Genomic DNA, 24,200 nt, shown 5'->3' on the forward strand with positions numbered 1-24,200 from the left:
TGCAGAGAAGCTCCTCACTTCATATCTTTTCGGTGTCCTTCTGTAACACCACATCCCAAACGCTTTGAATATCATTTCTAGTTTTCCCACTGACCAAGATTCATTTCCATACAAAGTTGTGTTCCAAATGCCATAATGAACAATCATTGTTTAGACTGATCCTATTGGCACACCACAAAAGATGGATTGGAAACAGGTTCAGAAGTGCCAGAGAATGTGATGACTCTTAGAATTTACATCCATCATGAAACAATGCAAAGAAATTAAAAATTGTTCGTAGTTGTCAGAATAAGACTAAATGAATAGACAGAAATCTTTGGACTCTTTAAAACTACAGCGTTTACTACATAGTATTTTTGCAATTTTATATTCATATTTTAGTCTAAGCCATTAGAACACTTTTTTCATAAAATTTCAGCCATTATTCTCTTTTAGGAAAAAAATATTTTGCTGTCTCTTTCTTTCTTGCTTTTGAAAATTATGCCTCTTTGAAAGCTCATCAACAACAGTCAGTGACAAGAGGAACTATTTCTTTCAGGAAGACATTGATATCAGAGGGACTAATATGGCCAAATGGCCTTGCAATAGATCGCCCAGAAAATCGTCTATACTGGAATGATGGAAAACTCAATACCATTGAAAGTTCAGATCTAGATGGCAATGATAGACGTGTCATTGTTAGCGATGTCCCCCATCCATATGGATTAGTGATCATGGGGTCACATATATATTGGACAGATTGGGAGACTGAGGCTTTACATCGAGCTGACAAGCTAACAGGCTCTGGAAATGTTAAAATTAGAGAGAAGTTGGAAGGGCTGATGGACATAAGGTCTGTGCAGGTTAGTACATAAGCACTTTTTGAAAACATCGAGGTACAAATAAGTAAATGAGATTTGCTCAGATGCTGTATTAAGGTAAATCAGATTTATTACATGTGTGTCTAATTTTGTGTGCATGTTGTGTATCAAATAATTTCAAATTTTATCATTTGAATGAAGTTACACTGTATGGTGACACAAACAAAATAAATGTACTTTTCATCATTTCCTGCTGTCCCTCCTAGTACTTACCAAGACAAGGAAAACAGATGCTGGGAAAATCAGAAAATTTCCTTCATTTCAAGTTGCTCTCTGCATTAAGCTCAGCTAGTTTGGGCATGTCCAGTGTAGGCACCCTTAATTGGCTACTGCTCAACACCACCATTGTTCTATTATCATAAACTCTGGGCATAGTTCAGCGTCAGAGAGTGTCAAACAGTGAATGTGTCTCGATATGTACCTGAACCAAATTTTATCAGGCTTACCCAGAAAAGCATTGCACTGTTTGTGTATACCTGTAGTTCCCCAGCTACTTGGGACATATAATTCCCCAACTACTAATGAAGTCAGACTTGGAATCTTTAAGTTCAAAACCAAAATATTGCAATGGAATGGGTGTACCACAGTTAATAATTAACCCCCAACAACTCAAGAAGTTAGTCCTCCTGAGTAGTCTTTTCCAAATATTTGACTGAAGATAAATAATATTGTTTCGAAGCATAATCATTGTTGGATGGAGACAAAGAAGACACCTTTGTGAATTGACACAGAATAGAGTCAAATTTCTCCTAGAGATAAGTAATGCCTCTCTCCTAGTCTACCTTTTACTGTTGTAGCAGTTACCACATTAAATCTGCCAGACCTTTCCATACCTTATTTGCATTTAATCTGAGGCAAGATGTATGATGTGAAATATCATGCTTGTAAACCTAGATAGTTATGATGAGGGTGGACAGATGATGGTGTTACAAATATAAGGTGCAGACTGAAAGGAATAGACAGACAACTGGAGAAGACTGGTGCCTTTATTTTGATATTTAACTCTACTATCTTACCTGAATGTGTCAAGGCATGTATGGAAGCAGGCTTGTATATTGCAATCCCATTCATGGTAGAAGGGCCTGAATAAAGGTCACATTATACTCACAAGTATAGATCATGCCAATAGCAGGAAATTTGTCCTGGAGCACATCGTTGTGAATTAATAGTTCAGAAAAGCATCCAACTGAAAATAGAGACTATTGTGTGTTTGCTACAGATACATTAAAAGTAGATGCATTCACACAGGCATCAGCAGTGGACATATCTACCATCACTTGTTGATGAAAATGTTCATGTAAAGCGTACCTCTCTATTATACTGACATTAATTCGCCAGTTTGCTATTCTCTCCAAAGTAATGAAAAGCATTTTAAGTACAAAACCCACCACAGTTCCACAGTCTTCAACCTAAATTGATTTATCCATGTCTGTATCTCAGACATCACAACAGAATGTCTGCCAAGACATCTGATTACATGCTTTATTTTTTTTAAAACATCTGCTGCTCCTGTCTTAAAAGACTACAAGCTTCACAGGAAAGAAAAGGTTACTGGGTAAAGAGCAAAGTTGTCTGATTATGTTTGTATGTTTGTCAAAGCCACTTGTCACAACTCAGCCACCTCTCTCCATACCAACTTACAGGCAGTTACCATAACTTTTCATTTGCTCCAAAATACCATCATTTTATCTGCAATTATCAGCTTCTTGACAGGACCAGTCATGTTGAAATGATCAAACCACTATTAACCATTTTTCTATGTAGCTTAATATGCCAGGAATACCCAGTCTATGAAGCTGCCAAAATGGGCAGTAAGCAAAGTAAAATGCATGTTATATAGCAGATTTTCTGTATTTGAATCAAACTCAGTGTCCAAGAGGTGGCTGAGCAAATTACAAATGTTATGCCATCCTCAAATCATCTGTTTGGAGAAGGAAAAAGCTCTTTCCCCGGTGGGATGATAAGAGTCTCTGTCACAGAACCTAGCAGCTTCCATTGCCCTGCTGGTGAGGGCTCAGAGACTAATCAAATAAACACAAAAATATTCATAAGGAGACTTCCAGAAATACTGCAGTCATTTGGCTGCATTCATCACTTAAGGAAGTTCACAAGGAAGATCTCTGCTGAAGATAGGTGACCATATCACAGTTAAACTACACACTGGAGAGCTGATTACCTCTCCACCCAGTATATCCTGGGCAATATCAGATACTTTTGTTGTACTATATTAGGTGGCAAAAAATGTGAAATACGATTTATTTGACAGATAATCTCTCTTGTTACACAAGAGTTTCATGTGAGACATATGCCCTCCACCCCCTCCCACAATACATTAAAATATATCATCAGGACTGCCTTAAATCTGCCAGGCAACCTTGAAAACTGTGGTTTCACATGTCCCCTACTTCACACCAGCACCTCTTCCCTAAAGTTACCAGGAGGAGTCTTGCTCCAACAAGAATTTTTCCAGATAAAAAGTCATATGTATATGGCAAGTTTAGTTGAAATTGCTACAGGTATTCCAGAGTTATGTTTGCCTGTGACATTTTACTACTCATGCAGAGATGCTATGTGTGTATTAGCCTACCTCCGCAGTATCTTCTTTTTCCTAGATGGAAGCCTTATTTGTGCCAAATTTGATTGAAATTTCTCTATCTCTTCTACAGTTATGCATGCATGTCACCCACTTCTCTCCTATATTCTGTAGCCTTTGCCTTAATAGTGCTAGGAGTGTCCCAGTTCTACAGCAATTTTTTTGAAAGAGGTAGTTCATGTGTGTGCTAAGTTTGGTTGAAGTTGCTGCAATCTACAGAATTATCTTTTGTGTATCACCTCTTTCTGTGGCCACCCCTGCCCCTACGAGTTAAATTGCATCAGAACTGAACCCAAGATATGTTTCAAAACAATCATTCATGAAATTTAAACAATGGGTAGTCCAGGTTGGGACATCAAACTGAAATTTAGGAACATACATTATTCTTCACATTTTCCATCCAATAATTACTTCATTACTAGCAGAGAAACCCCATTTGGCCCAGGTATTTATTTATAGCTGTGCATCCACGCCCATTTGATGCAGCATCTGGCCTTGTGCGTAGTGTTTATGATGTCATATCTCCTGAACTATGTTTTGTACTGTGATATAATTGTTTAGATGCATTCAGCGGCATATGTGGATACTGTCTGCAAAACGTGTTGTGAATGGAGTTAATACCATATTTTATGAACTATAAAACAGACATTAATTTTTCAGAAACTTTTTTAAAAGATAACATTTTTACTATTTTTATTATTAGATTGCATAGCCAGACAAAAAAATCTTAGTTTATAAAACTGAACCGACCTTTAAAATCCCTGAAAAATATCATTTGAACTTCCTTTTTCATCTCTTGTTCTTCTCCCACGTCATCATCATTGTTGCCCGTTTCATATATAAGATGGTCTTCACTATCATTAAGAGCTTTCATTGCATTTCTTGAAATATTTAACAATAATGTCTTTCCTCACTCTAGACCATGACTGTTTTATCCACTGACATACTTGTTTGACTGTAGCTCATTTTAAAGTTCCCTTCAGTGTGAATTCATATTGAGATTCATCCATCATCATTTGTTCCATTCCTCTCTCATATACACTGTAAATGGTTTATTTATCACGACATCAAAAGGTTGCAATTGTGAAGTAAGTCCTCCCAGAATAACAGCAAGCTCTGTGTTCTTGTGTCTCAGTTCCTCTTTCACAGAATTTTTTGAATGACTGTCAGACTGATCTAGCACAAGAAGAGAACTCTTCTTCAGTAAAGCTCATTTCCTTTTTTCCCCACACTCTGTTAATCCATAATTTCATACCAGCCTTGTCCATCCAACTCTTGTCATGCACATGAACAACAACATCTGGCAGTACTTCAGAAGGTTCTGGCATTGTTTTGTGCTTGAAAATGATCGTTAGATTAAGTTCAGTACCATTAACAACAACATGAAGGGACAACAGTGTAGTGCATTTTTTCATGGCAACAGTTCTGTTACTTGGAACATCAAATGTGAGAGCAGTTTCATTTGAATTCACTATTTGGCTTAGTTTCACACTGGTTTTCTTTTGATGTTGAATAAGAAAGCAATGGAAATATTTTCTCTGCATACTCTTTTGGTGTTTTCAGAAATTATTTGGTTTTGGTTCGCATGCTAAGCATATCACACTTCATTAAGTTCCTCTGTAGTTTTAGCTTCCAAGCATGTATTTGAGTCATTTTTGTATTAATTCCAATGCCAGTTTGACGGTGTCCCTGAACCCATTTCAATACATCATCTTTTAGTTTTGGCCATTTTGCATTCAGTCCTCTATTTGCACATTTAGCCTTCCTCTTTTTTTTTTTCAGTTCTTCTTTACCAGCCCGCCAATCACAAGTGGTTTTTTTCTGTTGATGGAGGGCCAAAATGTCACTCAGCCGCTTTGTTTCCATGTTCTTCTGCATGTGTTATTACTTACAGTTTTTTTCCTTTACGAAACTAGCTACTAATAAAAATATTGTACTGTTACCAATAACACAAGTCACTTTCAGTTCAAGTAGACTGCAGTGACACATCATAGGCTAGACAATGTTCTGGGTTTGTAATGGTGGGGGAGGGGAAAGACTGTGTTACCAAGCTTGTGAATCACTGCAACTCAAGTTCGGTACATCAGTGCACTGCTGCTGCCAATTGAATCAAGTGTTGCCTGATAGAGAGAGGTTTCCCATGGCATCAGATATATAACCATTTTTAAGACCGGCAGTAATTTTAAGTCAGTGACTGGGCATTTTCATATTGATTTTGAGTATAAAATGCACCTGAATTTTGGAGACAATTTTTTGGAGAGAAAATAATTATGGTAGCAATGAAGTAATAAATTTAAATTAATACATGATGTGGCATTTCTCACGCACTTCACTGTTTATGACATCGTCTCTCCTGAACTACATGTTGTACAATGGTATAATATTAGAATTACATTCAGTGCTATATGTGCATACGGCCTTCAAAATGTATTGTGAATAGAGTTAGTAGTAAAGGATTAATAATTTGTTGTATCATGAGACACTTTTACTACATAAACAGTGGGAAAGTAGTTATTGATAAACTTTTTTCCTTTCGTCATTTTTTGAAATAATGTGTAAAGTTTGTTGCAAGTCCCTAAGTGCTCTCATTCCCAAATACTGAGTGAATAAAGTCTGAGAATTAACATGTTGCAGGCTATGCTTCTTTCTCACTCCCTACTCAACCCCTTTGATAAGTGGGTGGTCCTCACCCCTTTAGTAAATGTTGCCTGACAGTAAGGCATATGTGTGTCAAATTTTTTGAAATTAGCCCAGTGGTTTAGGAGGAGATATGGAAAACACACATACATCCATTTTATAAGATTGGATTGGTGCATAAATTTATGGCATTTTTTCCATAAGGTTAATAAACACAACACATAAGAGGGATTTAAGTCATCAGTAATTTATTCTCCTTTGTTGGGTTAATTTTTGATTCTGCAACTTCCGAAATCATGTAGGTTTGGGGCGAAGCACTCATCAAGCCATGTTTGGAGTGCATTTTCATTCGGAGAGGAAGTTCTTGAAGGTTGTTTGATGGAGAACAGATAAGGTGAAAATCGGAGGGTGCAAGATCCAGTGAATAAGGTGGGTGTGGAATGACTTCCCAACCCAACTCTCGCATAGTGGGTGTTATTGTGGAGTAGTGTCACTTTGCACAGTCTTCCTGGTCATTGTTTTTTGATTGTGTCTGCGAAATGTCTCAGTTGTTGACAATAAATGTCAGCAGTGATGGTTACACCTCAAGGAAGCAATTCGTAGTACACATCTGCTGTTCCAAGAGATGCACAATATTATTTTTTGTGGATAAGTGCAGGTCTTTGTACAGAGACTTGCTGCTTTGTGTGGGGTCCATCATTCCTTTCTTTTCCTTATGTTAACATAAAGACACCATTTCTCATCACCAGTAATGATACAGGATAGGGATGGGTGTTGTTGTTCACAGGCCAATTCATGTCAAACAAGCTGACATGTGCATATGGCCACCTGCTGATTTTTGTGATTTTGGCTTAGAGCATGTGGTACCCATCATCCAATTTTTGAACCTTCCCCATAGCATCCAAATGTCACATGATGGTGGAATGATCATGGTTCATGATGTTTGTCTGTTCTCAAGTACACTGATGTTGATCATTATGGATTAATGCATTAAAACAATCTTCATCAAACCTTGAAGGTCTTCCTGAACATGGAGAGTCACTAATGTCAAAACAATCGTCCTTAAAACAAGAAAAATATTTTCTTGCCATGCTTTGTCCAATGGTGTTATCACCATTCATGGTACAAATGTTTGTGCCTGCTTCCATTACCATCATTCCCTCTACTGAACACAAACAACCCCACTCGGTATATCCAAATGAGAAAATAAGAATAGGTGAACTCATATAGCAACAGTGAACTACAAATAAAAAATGAAGATCAACAAATAAACCCATAGCAACCGGAATACCAACATTCAAAACAAAATCTTGTGAACTTATTCTCCAACACAATGTGTAAGGATTTCAGAATGTTCTTTGTTGTTGCAATTAAATTGCACAAAAATCATTGGTCTGAGCTAGATCTGTGTAGCATACATCCTTTTTTCATTCATTCATCCATTTATTCAGTTCCATAAATCCCACTATGAAGGAGAAATTTCAGGGACTTGGAACAAGCCATAACATACATCAACAAAATATAAACAAATCACAGAACAATAATCTGCACACAGCTTTAACTATAAGCTACCACTATACTGCTTGATCTAATTGATAATTACATCAGCTAAATATAGCATAATAAATTAGAGACAAAACCCCTGTTTTGAAAAAGCTGCAGCATCTTGGTTTATTAAAGAGCTACTTGTTGTCTTTGCCAGAAACTGAATTACTTGTTTAAATTGTCAGTTTCAAAGAAAATAGTGACTTACATTTGTAACAACAGAGGCCTGTTGACAGAATGCTGCTACTTTTCATGCAGCTTTACAATGTACACTGCTACTTCCCTTGTCGCAAAATGAACTTTTAATTCCTGAGTCTACCTAATTGGATAGTTATCTCTAAAAACACAGATGATGTAACTTACCAAATGAAAGTGTTGGAAATCACTTCAGTGGAAACTGATTTTTATTGTCATTTTTAGTGTTTTGTATTTATTATCAGCAACAAAAAGCATTAATGAGTAAATGTTCTGGAAAGTGAATGTCTGAAATGTCTGAAATTTAAGATCATCAAACAAAACACTGCAGATATCTGCTTTAAACAATATTATTACTCCTCACTCCTGATGAATAAATACTTCATTTTTTTTAACTTGCATTATAGTGCTAGAAGACAATTCCATACAGCAACAGGGGTGAAAATCTATTGATTATGCCAACACTTATCTCTAGGTGAATACAATGAGAGGTATTTCTAAGAGAAAAACATGCTCAACTGAACCTCCCAATTAACTGACCTATGTATTGGCTCCATGGATCCCAAAGAACTTTGTACACTGTGTTGTGTTTAGTGTATGACTGCTGATATCTACTTCTGGCGCTAATACTATATTTTGCTCATTTGGAATCACATACTATGAGTCTTTGTCAAACAAAGACACATTTGTCACTGTGAAATTCTATTTTCTCTTAAGATGAACAGAAAGTTTCAAATGAGTTTTCCATTTTTATTGTATTCAGTTTGCTTTTTATCTTAATATCATTATTTTTAGAGAGTGATCTGTTTAGTTACTGATAATAATTTCTTTAACAAAGCTTTAAAGAACGTTTTTTCATGTATAGAATACAAATGATACAGAGTCAAAGTATTTATAAGGAAAATGTTTCCTGGGAGGAAACGACAATAGTTTTAACATGAAAAGCCTTAGGCCATGGCTGAGAAAACAGGTGAAAAAAGACTAGTTTTCAGAAGCAATTTTCACTTTATCTGCTAAATGATTGAAAACAGATAGATGAAACATGATTCTTTGAGAAGAATATGAGAAAGTAGCTTTGAACCCTGGGTTAATGAAGACACTCCAGAATAGAAATGGGAACATCAGTGAAGTCTTATGTGCTTGTACATGCAGAACAGGTTGGCAAAGCTTCTGATTGAATCCTCAGATGGCCACTTTCAAGCATAAGTAGCTGTCTCACTTTTTTTGTAATCATGTAGAAGTTCCAGTGAATAAACAATAAATGTGAATTCCTTAAACCATCCACCATGTCGTAATCATTCATTTGTGTGTATCTTTAATTACTCTTGACTACTTGTAGCGAATAAGTAGTTCCATTTTTGTCTTATAGATTGGTAAGTAAAATGTCAACCTAAAAGCTTTGACTGTGAGATATAAATATTTTTGATTCTTCAAAAGCCATTAGCACCATTTTATGATTTTATTTAATTGTAATAACCAGTTTTGAATGTGTTGTTCTTACCTTGCCTGCATGAGCCTGTCCTGCAGTGTATTGGAAGATCTCTTACTTGTTGCTCTGGATTTAAAAAGAATAGACCAATGCATATATACTTCATGATGGTGTTGTTACTGGCACACAACATAAATTTTTACCTGATGATTTTAGATAATTTGTAAAACTGGTTGTAACAAGTAAATAAAAGTAAAGGAAAGACTTGTAGTGTGATTTTCCTTTTCAAATGATAAATGAAAGAAATATATTTCTATTTCCATATTGAAGATATTTAAGCATGTAACATTGTAAAAATGCCAGGTTTTTGGATTTTGTATGTGTGAGTATTGAATTACAGATGGCAGACATGTTACTGAGTAGTTATTTTTGCATGAATGTGACAGCTCCTAGGCTGCAGCAGTTTGAAGCTGTAATAATTCCTGCTTAATTATTTTGTTTTTGCATGGGTTGTTGGAGAACCTCATATCTTCTTTTATGACTCTGGTTTTGCATGTGGAAGCATAAATAAACTGCAGTTAAAATTAATTTTATGTGTTACTGTAAGATAACTTCAGCATTCCCATTTATTATTAAAATGTGGACATTGCTTAGCTTATTAATTTTATTTATTTGCTATATTACATCATCATAAAAGTTAAAAATTATTTACATCTTCCCAGTGTCACTATACTACCTGTATTGCACTTTACTAAAACTAGCTTCAGAATGAATAGCTAGATACATTTGTATCCTTGGGGGAAAGTAATCAAAACAAAGTTTACATTAAATTCTAAATTCTACATTTCTTCCCCATTTATAATGATTTCCATGTTTTATTAACAAGTGACATTTACAGTAAAACAAATCTAAGTGTTGTATTTTATTTTGTGGTCTCAGTGCTAAAATTAGGAATTAGTCAGCAGAGTCTAAATTTCAATGTATATACTCCTTTTAGTTAATCTATAATCAACAGCTATTAAGACTTGTTTTCTCAGTCTTCATTTATAGTACCTGCACCCAGCACAAGTGATTATGTTACCTGTATGATGTTGGTAGATAAATAACAAGTCATAATCATCTTAGTTCTGCTGGAGTTGCCAGAGTGCTGATCATGAACCACTCTCTTTTATCTAAAGCTTTGGATTTGGACTGCATTGGAAGAATAGTGTTTTCACTGGATCCTTCTTAGGTAATGCTTTGATTGATAACTGTTATAATGAGCAGTAACAGAATGACAATGTACTGTATCATTTCCTCCATTTTACTACACTGTGGAGCTAGCAAATAATCTCTTGCAGTGTGCATCATTATAATACTTACTTTTCTATTTTCATAAAGGAAGTGTACTTTATATAAAGCACAGCTGACACATCTAGTTAGAGATTAGATTAGATTAGATTAGTATTTGTTCCATAGATCATGAATATGACACTTCGTAATGATGTGGAACATGTCAGCTTAATAAAAGGTGTCTATACAAGATATTACATTACAAAAAATGTTACATGACACTTAATTTTTTGTGAGGGTTGGGAAAATTACCCACTTACTATATCCAAAAATTCATCTAATGAGTTGAAGGAGTTGCCATTAAGAAATTCTTTTAATTTCCTTTTAAATGCTATATGGCTATCTGTCAGATTTTTGATGCTATTAGGTAAGTGACCAAAGACTTTTGTGGCAGCATAATTTACCCCCTTCTGAGCCAATTTAATGCATATGAATTGCAGGTGGCAAGTAATCACACAGAAAGAGTAAGTACTCACTTGTATCTTTTGGTGTATCATTCCACTTCCGACTCCAGCACACATAAAACCAGACACTCACTTTGTAGCTACAGTAGCTAGTGAGACAACCCTTTATATACACACTTCTAGAAGAATTTTGCATACCCATTATTGTATGAAATTGAGGTGTGCCACTAACTGCATTGACTGATGTTATTTTGGTGTAACACTGTCGTGAATCTTAATTAATGACTCAATCAGTGGTGTTCTGAAATAATTGCTTCTGGAAGGCCTCTGAATGAGTAAACAATGATAAAATTCTATTGTACGGAATCAGCACCTCATTTCATTCAACTCGAAAAGAAGGAAGGAAGATTTAGAGTTTAACATTCCATGAACAATGAGGTCATTAGAGATGGACCACAAGTTCAGATTAAGGAAGGATTGCAAAGGAAATCAACTGAGCCCTTTCAGACCATCCTAGCATTAGCCTTAAGCAATTTAGGGAAATCATGGAAAATCTAAATCTGGAAGGCCAGTCGGGGATTTCAGCTGTCATCCTCCTGAATGCCGGTCCAAGTGCTAACCACTGCACAACCTTACTCAGTTCATTCAGTGGTAGAACTGCAACAGGAACAACATATGAAGAGCAGAAAAGAGTAAATTAATGGCAGCATTTCGCATCTGTTTGAATGTTGCATGTTGCCAGCTTGCAGAGCATAAAAATGGTGCATGTTGCCAGCTTGCAGAGCATACAAATGACACTTTTTTTTTATTGCACTTGATTGGACAGAACTGGGTACATTGCTGATAATACTGTGGAAACCTCTTTACTTTTTCAGAGAGCCAGAAATGAATTACTTGGTATACCTTTATAGATCACAAAACTCTGACCATTTGCTCTAATCTGCAGAGTATGCTTCATACAGCAGTTTTTTTCTTTTTGTTCTTCTTTTTTTTCTTTAAGTACCACATTTTCTGTCCAACAGACAAAACTTTTGTTGCATCATTAGTTTCAGAAAGAGCAAGGAAAAATAAGCCCTCAAGAGAAAATAAATCCTCAACTTGATTTGTTTACATGTAATGTTAGATAAAGGAGGAGAAACGTCACTTGAACATGTCGTATCCATGAGAAAAGACTTGGCCACTTTAAAAAATATTTCTGGTAATTTTACTTACTGGAAAAAGTAAATCCACTGAAAGAAGTAAGTATTAAAACAATAATGGAAATTTCTAGATTGGACAATGCATAAAATAAAAAGTTGACCAATGTTTGGCACTTAGATACAGGTAACAGAAAACAGTATTCACATTAGCTTTTGAGCTCATGCTCTTTTTCTAGCAAAAGTACACATATTCACATACACAGCAACATAGATACCCAAACACACACTCCCATGCCTGCATCCAGACTGAATATTGATTATTGGGAACAGGGGCCTGGGCTGATGGAGGTGTGGAGGAGTTGGGAACTGGATGGTCAAGTTTGCCCTGTGCCACAGTGTGACAGTGACCATTCATGTGAGTATATACACTCCTGGAAATTGAAATAAGAACACCGTGAATTCATTGTCCCAGGAAGGTGAAACTTTATTGACACATTCCTGGGGTCAGATACAGCACATGATCACACTGACAGAACCACAGGCACATAGACACAGGCAACAGAGCATGCACAACGTCGGCACTAGTACAGTGTATATCCACCTTTCGCAGCAATGCAGGCTGCTATTCTCCCATGGAGACGGTCGTAGAGATGCTGGATGTAGTCCTGTGGAACGGCTTGCCATGCCATTTCCACCTGGCGCCTCAGTTGGACCAGCGTTCATGCTGGAGGTGCAGACCGTGTGAGACGACGCTTCATCCAGTCCCAAACATGCTCAATGGGGGACAGATCCGGAGATCTTGCTGGCCAGGGTAGTTGACTTACACCTTCTAGAGCACGTTGGGTGGCACGGGATACATGCGGACGTGCATTGGCCTGTTGGAACAGCAAGTTCCCTTGCCAGTCTAGGAATGGTAGAACGATGGGTTCGATGACGGTTTGGATGTACCGTGCACTATTGAGTGTCCCCTCGACGATCACCAGAGGTGTACGGCCAGTGTAGGAGATCGCTCCCCACACCATGATGCCAGGTGTTGGCCCTGTGTGCCTCGGTCGTATGCAGTCCTGATTGTGGCACTCACCTGCACGGCGCCAAACACGCATACGACCATCATTGGCACCAAGGCAGAAGCGACTCTCATCGCTGAAGACGACACGTCTCCATTCATCCCTCCATTCACGCCTGTCGCGACACCACTGGAGGCGGGCTGCACGATGTTGGGGCGTGAGCGGAAGACGGCCTAACGGTGTGCGGGACCGTAGCCCAGCTTCATGGAGAAGGTTGCGAATGGTCCTCGCCGATACCCCAGGAGCAACAGTGTCCCTAATTTGCTGGGAAGTGGCGGTGCGGTCCCCTACGGCACTGCGTAGAATCCTACGGTCTTGGCGTGCATCCGTGCGTCGCTGCGGTCCGGTCCCAGGTCGACGGGCACGTGCACCTTTTGCCGACCACTGGCGACAACATCGATGTACTGTGGAGACCTCACGCCCCACGTGTTGAGCAATTCAGCGGTACATCCACCCGGCCTCCCGCATGCCCACTATACGTCCTCGCTCAAAGTCCGTCAACTGCACATACGGTTCACGTCCACGCTGTCGCGGCATGCTACCAGTGTTAAAGACTGCGATGGAGCTCCGTATGCCACAGCAAACTGGCTGACACTGACGGCGGCTGTGCACAAATGCTGCGCAGCTAGCGCCATTCGACGGCCAACACCCCGGTTCCTGGTGTGTCCGCTGTGCCGTGCGTGTGATCATTGCTTGTACAGCCCTCTCGCAGTGTCCGGAGCAAGTATGGTGGGTCTGACACACCGGTGTCAATGTGTTCTTTTTTCCATTTCCAGGAGTGTAGTTGGTTACTTGTCATGCCCACATAGAATAAACAGGCCATGAAGGCCCACATAGAATGCTGAACAGTAATTGCAGTGTAGCTGATATATACCATGGCTACTTTTACACATTGCCCTGTGTTTTATTGGGTAGAAGATGCCTGTAAATGAAATGTGGTAGGAAGTGGTTGCTGGGTGTACGATCCTGGTCTTGCACATGTTTGACCACAAGGGAGTGACTCATGGGGTCCAAGTTTGGAAGTAAAATTGGGATAGGGGTGGATAAGTATATCCTGTACATTGAGTGAGTGGTGGAATTTGAGTCCATTGGTGTTCCAAAGCACTGTATGGAACAAATATTTGAATGTTGTGAGGTGCAGTTGAATTAAGTGGAACTAAACTTCAAATTGTTGTTATTTGTTGGTTCCCTGACACTGATTTCAGAAAATTTCTGCTCAAGCTGTAGAAGTTTCTTGGTTCACTTTATAGGAAGTACAGAAAATTAGGTGCATGTGGTGACTTTATATGAATTTTGTAAGCGAGTGTTGTAGAAAGAGGTTGCTGATACATCATCTTCGTAATTCATATCACTTGATGCAAACTGAATGCTTTCCTGCGAAAGCCCAGGTAAACATTAGCACAACTATAGACAACATTTTTGTTCATTCTTTATTACTAGAAGATCATTTTTTAGCAAACAGATGAGTGGCCTTTCAGGCCATGATGTACAAATTTTAAGGCTAAAAGGTTTTTGTGCTCGATTAAATGTTAAATATAATTATAAAATTTTTAAGAGAGCTAATCCAGTTGGAGTAGAGACCTTGTTAAATCTCATTAAGGATCAAGAGTGGAAGGTGTTTATAGTGCTGTTTACCTAGAAAATAAATATAATGCTTTCCTCACTATATTTCTGATTCTCTTTGAAAGTTGCTTTCCATTAGAGCATTCAGGGTATTAACACCAACAGGCAGCCTGGGTGGCCAACTAGGGGGAGGTAAATATCATGTAGAACAAAGTGGGAATTATATAAAATGTTAGAAGCAGTCACAATCAAGCTACAGCAGCCCATTACAAACAGTATTGTAAGGTGCTGGAAAATGTTATTAGCAAAGCAAAAAGTATGTGGTATCCAACTAGAATAGCTGATTCTCAGGATAAAATTAAAGGCATATGGCCAGTCATGAAGGGAGTGTCTGGTCAGCAGCACTAGGTTGAAGGTATAAAGTCAGTGCATAGTAGAAATGTTACTGAGAAGTTGGACATATGCACAGTATTTAGTAATCACTTTCTGAATACAGCATGTGAACTAAATAAAAGTTCCTGCTGGGAATCACATAACTATCCTGGGAACCACATAACTATCATAGAAAATAACTTTCTGAGACTGTTACCTGAAATACTCCTCCATGAACCAGACAAGAGGTGGGCTGAGTCAATAATGAAATCACTAAAGATTAAGGACTGTCATGGATATGGCAGGGTATCTAGCATAGTATTGAAGCATTATTCTGCATATTTTAGCCTAATACTTAACCATACCTGTAACTATTCCTTTCAGAATGGTCAGTTTCATACCTGAATAAAGTACTCAGTAGTGTAAGGGATAATGGAGTAAGGGCTAATGGAGAAAATTTTAGACCTATTCCTATGCCATTGGCGTTTGCAAAAGTTATTGAAAAGGCCATATATGCAAAGGTAACCAATCATTTCAATTCACACAATTTGCTGTCAGATGTACAGTTTGGTTTTAGAAGGGATTAACAGCTGAAAATGCTATATTCTCTTTCCTCTGTGAGTTTCTGGATGGATTAAATAAAAGGCTGTGAATGGTAGGCATTTTCTTTGATTTAACTAAGGCATTTGATTGTGTTGATCACAAAATATTACTACAAAAGTTGGACCATGATGGAATAAAGGGAGTAGATCACAGTTGGTTCACCTCTTACTTTAAGAACAGACAGTAGAAGTCCATTCTCTGCACTACAAAGAATGGCTGCAACATGCAATCCCAATGGGGCACAGTTAAATGAGGGTGCCTCAGGGGTCAGTGCTGGGGCTGCTGCTGTTTCTTATTTATACACTACTGGAAACGGAAAAAAGAACACATTGACACCAGTGTGTCAGACCCACCATACTTGCTCTGGACACTGCGAGAGGGCTGTACAAGCAATGATCACACGCACGGCACAGCGGACACTCTAGGAACCGCGGTGTTGGCCGTCGAATGGCGCTAGCTGCGCAGCATTTGTGCACCGCCGCCGTCAGTGTCAGCCAGTTTGCCGTGGCATACGGAGCTCCATCGCAGTCTTTAACACTGGTAGCATGCCGCGACAGTGTGGACGTGAACCGTATGTGCAGTTGACGGACTTTGAGCGAGGGCGTATAGTGGACATGCGGGAGGCCGGGTGGACGTACCGCCGAATTGCTTAACACGTGGGGCGTGAGGTCTCCACAGTACATCGATGTTGTCGCCAGTGGTCAGGGGAAGGTGCACGTGCCCGTCAACCTGGGACCGGACCACAGCGACGCACGGATGCACGCCAAGACCGTAGGATCCTACGCAGTGCCGTAGGGGACCACACCGCCACTTCCCAGCAAATTAGGGACACTGTTGCTCCTGGGGTATTGGCGAGGACCATTCGCAACCGTCTGCATGAAGCTGGGCTACGGTCCCGCACACCGTTAGGCTGTCTTCAGCTCACGCCCCAACATTGTGCAGCCCGCCTCCAGTGGTGTCGCGACAGGCATGAATGGAGGGACGAATGGAGACGTGTCGTCTTCAGTGATGAGAGTCGCTTCTGCCTTGGTGCCAATGATGGTCGTATGAGTGTTTGGCGCCGTGCAGGTGAGCGCCACAATCAGGACTGCATACGACCGAGGCACACAGGGCCAACACCCGGCATCATGGTGTGGGGATCGATCTCCTACACTGGCCATACACCTCTGGTGATCGTCAAGGGGACACTGAATAGTGCACGGTACATCCAAACCGTCATCGAACCCATCGTTCTACCATTCCTAGACCGGCAAGGGAACTTGCTGTTGCAACAGGACAATGCACGTCCGCATGTATCCCGTGCCACCCAACGTGCTCTAGAAGGTGTAAGTGAACTACCCTGGCCAGCAAGATCTCCGGATCTGTCCCCCATTGAGCATGTTTGGGACTGGATGAAGCGTCGTCTCACACAGTCTGCACGTCCAGCACGAACGCTGGTCCAACTGAGGCGCCAGGTGGAAATGGCATGGCAAGCCATTCCACAGGACTACATCCAGCATCTCTACGATCGTCTCCATGGGAGAATAGCAGCCTGCATTGCTGCGAAAGGTGGATATACACTGTACTAGTGCCGACATTGTGCATGCTCTGTTGCCTGTGTCTATGTGCCTGTGGTTCTGTCAGTGTGATCATGTGATGTATCTGACCCCAGGAATGTGTCAATAAAGTTTCCCCTTCCTGGGACAATGAATTCACGGTGTTCTTATTTCAATTTCCAGGAGTGTATAAATGACATGCCCTTAAGTCTTACAGGTGATTCTAAAATATTTTCTGTTTGTTGATGAAACCAGCTTGATAGTGAAGGATAGTGTGTTCAATATTGACACAGTACCAAATAATACAGTTCAAGAAATAAGTTCATGGTAGAAAATAAATTTATACTGAATCACAGTAAGACTCAGTTTTTACAGTTTCTAACACACAATTCAACAAAAACTGACATTTTAATTATACAGAATGGGCATATGATTAGTGAAACTGAACAATTCTGATTCCTAGGCATTCAGGTAGATAGTAAGCTGTCATGGAAAGCCCATGTTCAGGATCTTGTTAAAAAATTAATGCTGCTTTATGTACCATTGGAACAGTATTGGAAATACACTGAAGTGCCAAAGAAACTGGTATAGGCATGCATATTCAAATACAGAGATATGTAAACAGGCAGAATATGGCATTGTGGTCGGCAATTCCTTTATAAGACAAGTGTCTGGCACAGTTGTTAGATGGGTTACTGCTGCTACAATGGCAGGTTATCAAGATTTAAGTGAGTTTAAATGTGGTGTTACAGTCAGTGCATGGGTGATGGGGCACAGTATCTCTGAGGTAGCGATGAAGTGGGGATTTTTCTGTATGAACATTTCACAAGAGTACCATGAGTATCAGGAATCCAGTAAAATATCAAATGTCCAAAATCGCTGTGGCCTGCAAGAATGGCCCCAATGATAACCGAAAAGAATTGTTCAACATGCCAGAAGTACAACCCTTCCACAAATTTCTGCAGATTTCAATGCTGGGCCATCAACAAGCATCAGTGTGTGAACCATTCAATGAAACATCATCAGTGTGGGCTTTCAGAACCGAAGGCCTACTTGTCTACCCTTGATGACTCTGCAACACAAAGCTTTATGCCTTGGCTGGGCCCATCTACACTGACGTTGGACTGTTGATGATTGGAAACATGTTGCCTGGTGAGACAAGTCTCATTTCAAATTGTATCAAGTAGATGGATGTGTATAGTTATGGAGACAACCTCATGAATCCATGGACACTACATGTAGCAGGGGGTGGTTCCAGCTGGTGGGGGTTCCGTAATGGTGTGGGGCGTGTGCAGTTCGATATGTGTAAATATGACTCTGGCAGGTGACACATAAGTAAGCATCCTGTCTGATCACCTGCATCCATTCATGTCCATTGTGCATTCCAATGGACTTTGGCAATTCCGACAGGACAATGTGACACCCAAAATGTCCAGAATTGCTACAGTGTGGCTCCAGGAACATTCTTCTGTGTTTAAACACTTCTGCTGACCACCAAACTCCCCAGACATGAACTTTATTGAGCATATCTGGGATACCTTACAACATGCTGTTCAGAAGAGATCTCCCCCCTCGTACTCTTATGGATTTTTGGACAGCCCTGCAGGATTGATGGTGTCAATTCCCTCCAGCACTACTTCAGACATTAGTCAAATCCATGCCACATCGTTTTGGAGCATTTATTTGTGCTTGCAGGGGCCTTACACAGTATTAGGCTGGTGTACCAGTTTTTTTGGCTCTTCAGTGTAAGTTACAGTTCAACATGAAGAGTAGTCTACTTTGCTTATTTCCCTTTGCTTATGATGTATGGTACTATTTTGTGGTGTAACTCTTCTGATTCAAAAAGGAGGTTTTCAGTTTGGAAATGGTTGGTTAGACCCTTATGTGGTAAGTTCGCAAACCTCCTATCAACCCCTGTTCAGCAATGTGGGAATTCCAACATTGACATCAAAATACATATTTTCTCTAAGGTCATCTGTTGTTAACAATATCAGTTTATTCCCAAGATTGGCAGATTTAATACCCGGCAGAAGTCCAATCTGCATTTGGAATGTATCTCCTTGACTCTTGTGTAGAAAGGCATACAGTATTCTGCTGCATCCATTTCCAATAAGTTACCACAAGAATTCAAAATCTTAGCAGTAATCCACACACTGTCAAGTCCAAACTGAAGAGTTTCCGCATGGCTCACTTCTGCTATTCTGTCTAGGAACTCCTTCAAAAATTAAAAAATTAATCTAATTCCTGTGTTATGTTGTTGATTATGTTTATTGAAACTTTCGACTTGACATCTGCTTAGAATTCATACCTCAACAGTGTGGGAAAAGATAGATTGTTTCTTATTATCATAAAAAAGACATGTTAAGCTGCAGACAAGCACAGTTAAAAGACACTTACACAAAGCTTTCGGCCACAGCCTTCATCAGCAAAAGGGAAACAGAGAAACACACACCATTGATGCACATCATTCATACATACATACATACAAGCAAGTGCACCTCACACACACATGATCTCCAACTCCAGCAGCTAAGATCAAATGCAAGAATGTATTCAGGTCTGAGGTACCAGAGCTGGCGGTCATGTGTGCGAGGTATGTTTGCTTGTATGTATGAATGTTGTGTGTTTTTCTGTTTCTTTTGCTGATGAAGGCTGTATCCATAACTTAATGTGTCTCATTTATGGCAAATAGCAATCTGTCTTTTCCTACATTTCTGACATTCTTACTTGGATTTTTAAAATCTATTATTACTCTTCTGTTATAATTTCATGTACAGATTAGTTCCATGACCATGGAGACTTGCTCCTCAGTGGTCCTACAGAACATGATATACACTACTTTCAATGGTGTGGGCAGGATTATGGGTAGGATATCCCTCATATCAAGGCATGGGGAAAGATAATCAAAGGCCTGGTAAAGGATGTGGTTCAGCTTTTCAAGGCCAAGATAATACTGAGTGATGAGAGGAATACTGGTCAGGTTGATTGATGTTAGAGGAGGAGATGGCATGAGAGATCTGTTTGTGAATGAGCTGGGAAGAACATTGTCTGTGAGAAAAAGCTCTGATAAGGTTATAGATATGTTTCAGCAATTCCTGGTTTCCACTGCTGATGCAGCTTCTATGGTTGGCAAGACTGTAAGGAAGAGGCTTTTCGATTTGGAACAGATGACAGATATGAAAGTGGAGGTACTGCTGGTGGTTGGTGCATGTGATATGAATAGATGTATTTATGGAGCCATGTAAGAGGTGGAGATCACCATTTAGGATGGTGGCTCATTGAGTTGAAAAGGATCAAGTGAAGCAGATTTGCGAATAATGTTGAAGTTATGGATGAAAGAGCAAAAGATTGTCATTGCCTTGAGTCCAGGAGGAGGAGGAGATTAGTGTTTAATGTCCTGTTGACAATGATGTCATTAGAGATAGAGTACAAGTGTGGATTAGGGAAGGCTGGAAAAGGAAAGTGGCTATGCCCTTTCAAAGGAACCAACCTAAATCAGGATGGCCAGAAGCAAGTTTGAACCATTGTCCTCCCAAATGCAAGTCCAGTATATTAACCACTGTGCTACCCCATTTGATGCCTCAAGTCTAGATCATGAAAATGTCATCAGTGAATATGAAGCAGACAGGGGGTTTAGGTGTTGACAAGATGGGAAGGATTCCTACAGATACCCCATTAAGTTGGCTTTGGTTGGCACCATTTGAGCACCTAAGGAACTATCAGATTTGTGTATGGATTTGGCCTTTGAAAGTGAAATAATTATGGGTCAGTATGTGGTTAGCTAGGAGGATTAGAAAATAGGTGCTGAGTTTGGTATCAGGAAGGTTTTGGCTTTATGACCATGAACTTGGAGGATGTTGGTGTACAGGGATGTTGCATCCACATTGACCAACAAGGAGTCTAATGGTAATGGGACATAAACTGTGGAAAGGTGCTGAAGGAAGCATGCAGGGGCTTGAGTGCATAAGTAGGAAAGTTGCCAGAGACCCTCAGCAACATAGTCAATAGGATTCATGACCACTTTGGCAGAGCCTTTGTCTTTGGGAAAAATGGTAATGTCTGGAGTGGTTTTCAGGTCACGTATGTGTTCCATAGGAGTGATGCTGGACCCCGTGGAGGGTGGTTTAGGAAAAGAAAGCCAGGTCAGGTAGAAGTGAGGACTTGTTGAAAGGTTGGTTGGAAGGGGAGAGATCACAGTTGTGAAGATGTTTTGAACAAGGTTCTGTGTGGGGTACATCAGGAAGAAATGTTCCCAATGCAGAGAACAAGTAAAGAAAACAATGTCTTTCACATGTCCATCTTGGGTGAACTTATGTTTTGGGCTAAATGTGAGGGCTTTAAAAATACTATGACTTGTGTAAGGGTCATAATTTTGGCAGAAAGGTTGACGGAAGTGTTATGGAATGCATGATCAGGAACTCTGTGTTTCGTGGAGTGTGTAGAAAACTTTTGGGTATGTGAAAGTTGGATCAGTTCAGCAAGGCATGATTGGGAACCTGTGAGGGGACTGGATCAGAGTGGTAGGTTCTTTCTTGGCAATAGGTAATCACTTGCAGGCATAAAACAGTAGACATAGCTGGGACATCTTCCTCAGATGGTACTTAGAATAATGCTTTTCTAACTGTTGCATGACAAAAGTTTCTGTTTCAGTGACAGCTTTCAGAAGGTTGTGGTCACAGAGTAGAAGGATTTTGCAAAAGGAGTAGAGGCTTGAATGAGGATGAGATTAGTAAGGACAATGGTGAGATACTGATGGAAAAGGTGAAGGTTCTTGTGGTAGAAAGAGTGATTGCCTGATCTGCTTTGTTGACTAACACTTCCAAAGTATTGTTCGCAATCTCCCATCCTAAATTCGATACAGTCCTCGCTTCCTTCACTGCCTTTCCACAATGTCCCATTATCACCAGACCCCTTGTTGGTCACTGTAGATTGATGTTCTTATACATCAACATCTTCTCTTTCCTAATCCTCATAACCAAGCACATCCTAACTCACTTTTGTTTTGCTTTTAATGGGCAAATCTGTAAACACATCTGTGGTACTGCGATGAGTACTCACATGACACCATCATATACCAAATTATTTATGAGTCATCTGGAAGAATCCTTCCTATTCAGTCAACATCTAACACCCCTGTCTGGTTCATATTCATTGATGGCAATTTTTCAATCCCAACTCTTAGGAAGGACAATCTTTGCTCTTTTCTCCATAATCTCACCATCTACTCAAAACTGCTTCACCTGGTCCTTCTCAGCTCAATGAGCTACCTTCCTTGGTGTCGATCTCCACCTCTTAGATGGCTCCATATGTACACCTGTTTGTATCAAGTGCACCTACAGCTGTCACCTGTTCCACGTAAAAAAGTCAACCTCACCATCTGTGGATGACACATCTGCAGTGGAAAGCAGAAACTGTCAAATTACATTGATAACTGTGCCAGAGAATATATTGACAGACAGTATAAAGAACTCATCCATAAACAGATCTCCATGTCATCTCCTCCTCTGACACCAGGAACCTGTTAACATGCCACTGACCATTACTGCTCTGATCACCCAGTATCACCTTGGCGTTAAAAAGCTGAACCACAGCCTTCACCATGGCTTTGACTACCTCATGTCATGCCCTGAGTTGAGGGATATCCTACCCAAAATCTTATGCAGATTACCCAAGTAGTATTCTAGTGCCAACCCAACCTACAGAATATTGTCCATCCCTATTCCAGTCCTGCCCACAAACCTGACCCAGTAGGTCAATCCAAGGACAAGACCTGTCCTATACAACCACTCACCACCTCCTACTGAGGTCCAGTCACAACATTTCCTACCCATTAAAAGATAGGACCGTATGTGAAAGCAGCCATGTTATACTGTCCGTCATATGAATGGCCACCTCCAAACAGTGGCAAAGGGCAAACTGAATCATCCAGTTGCTGATCATGCTACACTCTACAACATAAATAAATTCAACAGCTGCTTTGTAAAGTAGGCAATTTTGATACTCCCTTCAACCACAAGTTTCTCTAAACTATGAAGGTGGGCTTTGTCTCTCCAGAATTTCCTACACTCTAGTAATCCTCCTAGCCTAAACATCTGCTAACTTATTTCACACTGCCATACCTGAAGTTTCTCACTCTTCCTTCAGTCCAGACCAGTCTTTCCCTGCCCATATCATGTAGTGCCTCCCCTAACCTCCTTGCTCCCAACACTTTGTGGGCATTCTCTCTCTCTCTCTCTCTCTCTCTCTCTCTCTCTCTCTCTCTCCCTCCCTCCCTCCCTCCCTCTTTCCCCCCCCCCCTCTCTCTCTCTCACTCTCACTGTCTCTCCCTGTGTCCCACCCTCTCTGCCCCCCTTTCCCTCCTTTACCACACCTCTCCCTTTTTCTTTCCCCTCCCTGTTTTTCTGTTCATCTCCACCTTCCTCTCCTTTTCCTCCCCCACCCCACTCCACCTCTATCCCTCTCTCTGTATCTCCTGTGTGCCTTACTTTCTGAACTCCTTTAGTCCGGCAAAAGACCTGATTCAGACTATCTCACTACCGCCTCCCTCCTTCATGGATCCTTCCTTACCCTCTCCCCACTTCTCTTCTGCCCAGGCAATACTGTCTCAACACAGCTGTGGGACTGTGTGTTTTGTTGTCTGTGTGGTATTGTATGTGAATGTGTGTCCTATTGCTAGTAAAAGAGCAAGAGCTTAAAAGCTAGTGTGAATACTATTTTGTGTTAAGTGTGTATGCAGCACACATCAGTCTGCTATAAGTATTAGAAACCATAGACCAAATAAATTAAAAGAAAATAAAAACATTGAGAACTTTCCCTATGCTAAGAAAGAAGACTTCATATCTGCAGGTGTAAGACCCATGACAAAACTGATGAATTGCACATGTGACTTAGCTTTCAGCTTCGAAAATCCTCACCACAACACAATT

The 24,200-nt window shown here is 40.1% G+C and overlaps 1 protein-coding gene across 1 annotated transcript in view; it reads left to right on the forward strand.

The window, feature by feature from the left end:
- The window catches only part of LOC126354146 (low-density lipoprotein receptor-related protein 4), a 765,275-nt gene that overhangs the window by 703,797 nt on the left and 37,278 nt on the right, over window positions 1-24,200 (forward strand). Inside the window, exon 26 of the mRNA XM_050003556.1 lies at window positions 539-842. Within this exon, the coding sequence (XP_049859513.1) occupies window positions 539-842 (304 nt within the window). The remainder of the gene's footprint in view (window positions 1-538; window positions 843-24,200) is intronic.

The sequence above is a fragment of the Schistocerca gregaria genome, chromosome 3 (genome assembly GCF_023897955.1).
Source record: "Schistocerca gregaria isolate iqSchGreg1 chromosome 3, iqSchGreg1.2, whole genome shotgun sequence".
NCBI classification, from domain to species: domain Eukaryota; kingdom Metazoa; phylum Arthropoda; class Insecta; order Orthoptera; family Acrididae; genus Schistocerca; species Schistocerca gregaria.